Source organism: Amphimedon queenslandica, unplaced genomic scaffold (assembly GCF_000090795.2).
Source record: "Amphimedon queenslandica unplaced genomic scaffold, v1.1 AMPQUscaffold_13514, whole genome shotgun sequence".
In the NCBI taxonomy this organism is placed as follows: Eukaryota; Metazoa; Porifera; class Demospongiae; order Haplosclerida; family Niphatidae; genus Amphimedon; species Amphimedon queenslandica.
The window spans coordinates 742,892-749,891 of record NW_003546250.1 but is presented as its reverse complement, the minus strand read 5'-3'; the positions used below and the strand labels follow the sequence as shown (position 1 = coordinate 749,891).

The window sequence follows — 7,000 nt, the reverse complement described above, 5'->3', positions numbered from 1 at the left end:
TTGACTTCCTTGACAGCTTCAAGAAACTTAGCGCCATCTTCTCTGTTGTAAGGACGTGGCAAGCAACCATACTTAGTCTTATAAGAATGAAGAGCCTGAATAGAAAGAGAGAAAATGAAGATATGCACGTATTTTATGTCACCTGGAATCCAATGTGGAGCTGTGCTGGTCGCTCAAACTTTGCAAAATCAGATATTAAGATCTCTGGCTCATTCAATGAGTCCTTAATAGATTTCTAATGCACATAAAAATAAAAATAAAACTATTAAAGCTAAGAATAAAATATGTGTAAGGATTAACAAAGAAACAAATAACAATATCAAAATAAACAAAGAAGAGTAAACTCACGAAATTAACAGGTTTTGGTGTCTTGACTTGAATAGCAACGCCACCTCTGACGTAGTCACTGAAAGACCTTGTATCACCAATACTGAAGGAGTATGAGTCTACAGTGTACAATGGATAGTGAACAGGCTCAGGGCATTCGTCAAACGTGTTAAAGTTTAACGTGCCACTAACCAATCACTTTTATTTTTCGTCCAAGACAGCCATTGAGCTCAACCATTCCCTGAATCTCGTTAAAAGTCACATAGTCTCCATCCATTAGATTGTGTCGCGTTTCGTCAGAGCATGTGACTACACCCTCTTCTTCCTATTTAAACTTTAAAACTAATACAGTCCTTCATCTCTTTGCTTTACTTTAGTGATTGATGACACAAGCACACAGACTGGGTTCTCACCGTCGCTGTCAGATACAACAAACCCTTTACCAAAGTCACAGAAGACCTGACTATAAAGTTACGTTAATAATAATAATAATAATAATAATAATAATAATAATAATAATAATAATAATAATGGCTTTTCTTTCCTTTCTCTTCTCTTACCCAAAGAGTCCTTTGGTGTCACATACAATGAACTTGATGTCATTTGAATGACAGAATTCTCCAATCCTCACCTGATCAGTTAAACTAGAATCAGTGAGCACAACTACCTAAAGAGATACAGAAATGAAGAAAATATCATTTGATCATTATCAGTACTTGATATTTCTTCAGTTTCTCTTCTGACAGTTCTCCCTTCAATACATCAACTGGTACGTATGAATTGAGTTCTGACAGATGAGGCTGACACACGGCAGCAGTGTTCTTACCAACATCATCTTCAGTAAAGAAAAACTAAACAATAAACAAACAAACAAACAAACAAATAAATAAATAAATAATATAATTGTATTACTTGTGACGAGAGGTGACGTAGCTCAATATTGTCTGGATCATAAATTGTCACTGACTTAACTCCTGCTAATACAACATTCTTAGCTAAGAGAAAGAAAGAAGAGAAATTTAAACATGGAGGTATATGCACAGTGCACACACGTAATACACGTACCAACTTCAACTCCAAGTCCTTTCATACCAGCAATAAGTACATTAGAGGCACCCATCTTACGCATGGCATCATGACCCAATACATACCTAATACAAGCAGCAATAGCTAAGAGCATATAGTGTTTAGCTTACAATTGACGTGAGTACAATCCTTCATCAATCTCCTTCTCTTTGGACTCAGCCATTTCTGCCCTCTAATGAAATTAGCACAGCGTGACTGTCAGGTGCTACATGAAGCAAGCAGATTGAGGAGACATGCAAAAAAATATTCTAACCTGTTGCTGCTATCAACGACAGACTCAAAATGGCGAGGAGAGGAAAGGAGAGAGGGAGAGGGAGATCACCTGAGCAAAGGGAAGGAAAGGGTGTGGCTTGTAATTTATCAGTGGGTGTAGCTCAGTTGAACACCCACGCATAAATTCATTCGATGGTCAAATTTAAGTCCACTCTACAGGGATATTGGCCAAATTTCACCAAAAATGAAAAGAAGAGAATTCTCAATTTTTATAATTTTACTGATACATATATACACATAGTCTTATGTTGTATAGAAAGTTTGAGCTGATTATCTTGATACCAATGGCAATGCCCATTCAAATTCCATTGTGCTATGTAAACTGAGAATACTAATACTCCTATGACCTCATTGACCTGCTGTCACTGCAACTACCAGCTGCCCTGACAAATCTAATGGATACTCTAGAAGACAAGACTCCTCAAAGCTGTGCCTCACTGCCTACAAAGCTACAGCCACACATACCAAGCTCAAGGAAAGTCTACATTGTACTACTCTGGATACTACTAACTCATGGGCTCTATAATTATACAATATTCAACTTAGGAGGTGTATTGGATCAAACAGATATCCCTATATACATAATAGGGATTACACAGGTAATAGTCTTGCTGCTGTTTCCATTAGCCGGCATTATAGGCGAGGTGTACTGGACTCGATACAAAGTAATGATAACTGGAACAGTAATAATGCTTGGACCACTGATAGCTTCTCCTTTTGCTTATGCTGGACTGATGACCCTTGGTGATACCCCAAAAAGGGGAACTCTGGGCGGATTATTGACTGGTATTGCTCTAGTGCCTTTTCAGATTGGGATTGCACTCTTTGAATCCAACGTAATCCAATTCGGAACTGATCAGCTCCTTTTTGCATCTTCTGATCAACTCAGTAGCTTCGTTCATTGGTCATTCTGGTGCATGTACATTGTCCCTTTTATTGTTGTCATGGGATCTGCCCCGTTAAAGTTAACACCACTCATAACAGCGCCGATGGTTCAACTCCTACTCCTCATATTTGCTGTTATTTTAATTTGCCTACCATGCACAAGACGAACTCTTGAGCTACACCACGATCGAGTGAAAAAGAAAAACCCAGTGAGTCTTGTGGTTGGGGTATTCAAATATGCAAAATCTCACAAATATCCAGAAAATCGAAGCGCCTTCACATACAATGACGAAGAGAGCTACAACCACATCAACTTTGCTAAAGAACGCTACGGAGGACCTTACTCAACAGAAGAAGTAGAGGACGTTAAGACCTTTGGTCAAATACTTATTCTCTTCTTGTCATTATTTGGATTCCTACTAACCGACAACACAGGCATACTCATCCAACAATACAGATCCTTTGGTAGCTTAACTGATCACACTTATTCAGACTTTTGGCCATTCTTGATGTATTTCATGCCAAAGTTTGCTGTAATAGTTGTCGGAGTGCCCCTTTATAGGCTAATCCTCTGTCCATTCTTTAGCAGATACTTACCAAATATGACCAAGAGGATGGGCTTGGGTTTAGTGTGTTCATTTGCAGCACTTGCCACAGAGTCAGTCCTTTCATTTTTTGTAAATAAAACCTTTGAAGAACTTGGCTACCTAAACGTGTGCGGAGAGAACATAACTACTCCAGTAGGATCAATAGACAATGAAACAGCTACTGATATCATGCTACCAAGTGAATCCATATTGATCATACCACAAGTCTTCAATGGGCTCAGCTTATTGCTAACATTTCTCACAGCATTGGAGTTTGTGCTTGCTCAGTCTCCACGCAGCATGCAGGGATTGCTCATTGGGGTCTGGTACGCATTGCAATCCTTCAATGTACTGCTAATGACTCTGTTATTTACACTCAATGGAGGCTGCTCTTACATATCGTATGCTGTCAGAGCAGGATTAGCAATAGTATCTTTTGTTACATATGTATTGACTGCACGCTGGTATAAAGGAAGAAAGAGGCAGGAGAGCTCAAACATACAACAAAATATTATCATTGAGGAGTACACAGCTAGAATGTTAAGGCATGAAGCGGAAGAATTGAATTCTAAGGATCCTTATGTATTAGGATACTATGATCTGTCAGACTTCTCAATTCAATCTCGTCAGTAATAATACACGCAAAATATACAATAATGGGCTTTGTATTCCTATTAATATTGTACACTTATTGTTATTTATGATTATTACACCATTAGTGGTAAAAATGTGATGCATCATCAGTGGAAGGATCTCCTTTTTCTTGTGTGTTCATTTTGACATATAATTGACTCTCACGTGGCCTCACAGGTAAAACTGGATCAGGATGTCCCTCAGAGGTCATCGTGGTTGACTTCTCTTCTGTTACAAGATGATATTCTGTATCGGTTGTCAGGTGACTGTCAAGTGGTTTATCATTATTTGAGGGGAGGTTATAAATTGGTTCAATAGTTCTGTGATCAATAACGTTATAAATTGGTTCATTTGACCTATAATGTAACTAATGTAATGATAATAATAATAATTTTAAAACTGACCGTAATTCAAAGCACACTGAGTTTGAGCCCATCGGAATATAGTCGTCTGTATCAGGGTTAGGAGCAGGTGGACTGTACAAATGATTTTAAAACAAATAACATTTAATTTAGGTATAATGTTTCAGGCTATAACTTTCTCTTCTTATGTCGTATTCATACTGACCTTGAGCGAGGAGTTGAATCCTTTCTCTTGACAGAACATTTCTTACAGCACAGAGTTATTATCAGAATAATATTAAGGATGAGTGATACAACAAGCAATAACAAGACACCATATAAACCAAAAGCAAACGGAGTTGTGTACGATGGGCTTGGACTTGTATGCATTTCTATGCAATGAAAAAAGGATGTAAGTATGAGAGTAATAACAATTGTAGTTTACCTGAAGATATTGAAGTTGAATACAGTATAGTTGAATACAGCATAGGCTCATGGTCATTATGAGTAGTGAAGTCCCTTTCAGTCCATTCTCCTGGTCCAATACTAGTATATGCTCTCACTCCAATAGTATAACTAGTATTAGGTATCAATCCTGCTATACTGTAATAAGTGTTAGTAGTGTTAGTTATATTGTATGGATCAGTACTGGTAGACTCTCTATATCTTATCTCATATACTGTAATGATACCATTAGGTATTGTAGGAGGATTCCATGAGATATTTATCGTTTGTATATCAATGTTAACTGACATCAAATCAAATACCATACCTGGAACTAGATTAAGTTTAATCATAATGTTTATCTTGCTTTTGCTCACCTGATTCATCAGTTTCTTGTGTCATAAATTCACAAGGACCCACTCCATCAATAGAATAAGCCACTATACTCACAGTATAGTTAGTATATGGTATTAATCCTGTGAGATTATACATTCTGTTGTCTCCTCCAGTGATATTAACAGCATAACTAGTGTTTGAAGTGATGTTAGTGTATGTGAGGTAGTATCCAGTGATTGGTCCATTCCTTCCATTGCAAGGTACTTCATCCCATGAGACAGTCATTGACACTGACTCTACTGTTAACAATGTAAGATTAGCTACTGATGCTGTAGGAGCTAGAGAAAGAGGAGAGACAAGTAATATTTCAATAATTGAAATAGCAGAATCTTTCCTCACCAGTAGATAGTGTAGTAAGAGAAATGTTGCTACTTAGATTCACTGATTCATTTCCATATGCCCCAAACACAATAAACTCACATAAGCTATAAGGAGACATTCCATTCGATCGATGAATGGGTGAAGAGGATGAAATGGAATAAAAGCTAACACAGTCTTCATTGCATAGCCTGTGACATCTACGCTCTATGTAATAGCTAATTGGTTCCACAGTAGGGGTCCAACTCAACGTAGCATCAGTGCTTGTAATATTAGTGATGGTTATATTATAAACAATAGGTATACCTGTATGAGAAATGAATAAAATGTGACTAGTTTGTATTTCCATTGTTTACTTAATGTTAAAATGAGAGAATAATTATCACTAGGCAGAGATGAACCAGTTGTAGTATATGATACAACATAAAATGAATATGTGCTCCCAAGAGTAAGATTAGATGTTAAGATGATTGATGTATTGCTCATAGTTGTTAGTAGCAATGGTAAACTATCAGAAGATGCATTATAATAGACATCATAGCCACTAGCTTCATTAACAGGAGACCAGGAGAGGATTACATGAGTCAAGCCACTGCTTAATCTTTTAGCAGTGAAATTAGTTGGAGTACTGGGTACTAAGAAATTATATTATAATAATCATTATAATTAATGTCGCTAACCTGTTATACTCCTTGATGAAGAGCTACTTGATGCAGTGACCCCATTAATAGTACCAGCAGACGCTCTGTCATTAGATACAGTACACTGATAGTTACCAGTTTCTCTCAGTCTCACTGTTACTGTCACTCTTGTAACAGATCCTGGTCCATTCACTATCACACGAGACAGTTCAGTAGATATTCCATTCCCATTCAGTGAACAACTGACAGTAGTAGGAGGACCATCAGAGACATTGAAACTGAGACTAAAGACTGGAGGAGTAGCTAATCTACTAGTGGAGAGGAGAGAGAACTGCATATTAGAATCAGCATCAGGACCATCTGTAAAAGAATTACATTAATTATAGTCTATATTCATCACATACCATTGTTATTGTATCCATTAGTAGTATATGCTCCAGCCACTAGTGTTTGATTCACTCCATTCTCATCAGGAATGATACACTTGTATAAACCTTCATATCCTGATATTCCAGCTCTTCTAGCTAGTGCAATCTGACCACTAAATCTCTTACTGAACACTGGGCTAGGAGCAGATGCATCATCAAATGAATCCTTAAAAATCGGAACCATAGTTCCATTAGGATAGTACCATATGCCAATTTCAGATTTATTATAAGCACTCTGACACCATAAAGCATCGTTAGTATTGCTAGGATCATTATTTTGATCAACATTGTAAAACTGACTAGCATATATCATAGAGTAATCAGGTATTACCCTATCTTCATATGGCAAATATAGCCTCACACCTATCAAGAAATGATTTATTCATAATATAATAAGCTTACTTCATTTACCTTTAACTGGTAAGTTAGTTGGTTGCTGTCCTTTAACCAGAGTCAGGAGCAACAGAACAATAGTGAGGTATAGTAACATTGCAGCAGCAAACTAGTCAACTGTCAACAGCTTCAGTATAATAATACACTACATGCACTTGCAACTAATAAACACTACATTGAAAGTGAAAAATTCCCATTTTTGGACAACGAACACAAAACTATTCTGAGAACATACACTCAATGATATC

At 37.1% G+C, this 7,000-nt stretch overlaps 3 protein-coding genes across 3 annotated transcripts in view; 1 reads left to right on the top strand and 2 right to left on the bottom strand.

Annotated features, from left to right (window-relative positions):
• Positions 1-1,771, bottom strand: part of LOC100637068 (ubiquitin-like modifier-activating enzyme 1) — a 5,291-nt gene extending 3,520 nt beyond the window's left edge. Inside the window, 12 exon segments of the mRNA XM_020002728.1 lie at positions 1-2; positions 5-95; positions 143-235; positions 349-446; positions 520-652; positions 700-790; positions 888-994; positions 1,044-1,178; positions 1,240-1,322; positions 1,393-1,478; positions 1,524-1,618; positions 1,667-1,771. The exon segment at positions 1-2 is cut by the window's left edge and continues 192 nt beyond it. Coding sequence (XP_019858287.1) covers positions 1-2; positions 5-95; positions 143-235; positions 349-446; positions 520-652; positions 700-790; positions 888-994; positions 1,044-1,178; positions 1,240-1,322; positions 1,393-1,478; positions 1,524-1,576 — 972 coding nt within the window. The 5' untranslated portion in view covers positions 1,577-1,618; positions 1,667-1,771.
• Positions 1,772-2,081: 310 nt separating this feature from the next.
• LOC105315368 (solute carrier family 15 member 4-like) lies at positions 2,082-3,791 on the top strand. The gene has a single exon (XM_011409988.1). It carries the CDS (start codon positions 2,082-2,084, stop codon positions 3,789-3,791), a length of 1,710 nt encoding a protein of 569 aa, XP_011408290.1.
• LOC109586519 (uncharacterized) lies at positions 3,768-4,724 on the bottom strand. The gene is made up of 4 exons (XM_020002719.1): positions 4,578-4,724; positions 4,359-4,524; positions 4,196-4,267; positions 3,768-4,147 (listed from the first exon to the last, which is right to left on the bottom strand). Exons 1-4 carry the CDS (start codon positions 4,618-4,620, stop codon positions 3,874-3,876), a joined length of 555 nt encoding a protein of 184 aa, XP_019858278.1. The 5' UTR covers positions 4,621-4,724; the 3' UTR covers positions 3,768-3,873.
• Positions 4,725-7,000: the final 2,276 nt, after the last annotated feature.

What these genes read in the sequence shown, in the direction of transcription:
- LOC105315368 (XM_011409988.1), top strand. Translation starts at nt 2,082, where the DNA reads ATGGATACTCTAGAAGACAAGACTCCTCAAAGCTGTGCCTCACTGCCT.
- LOC109586519 (XM_020002719.1), bottom strand. Translation starts at nt 4,620, where the DNA reads ATGCTGTATTCAACTATACTGTATTCAACTTCAATATCTTCAG. An exon ending in TTCAACTTCAATATCTTCAG is followed by an intron (nt 4,525 to 4,577) that starts GTAAACTACAAT and finishes TTCATTGCATAG; the next exon opens with AAATGCATACAAGTCCAAGC. An exon ending in GATTCAACTCCTCGCTCAAG is followed by an intron (nt 4,268 to 4,358) that starts GTCAGTATGAAT and finishes TCATTTGTACAG; the next exon opens with TCCACCTGCTCCTAACCCTG.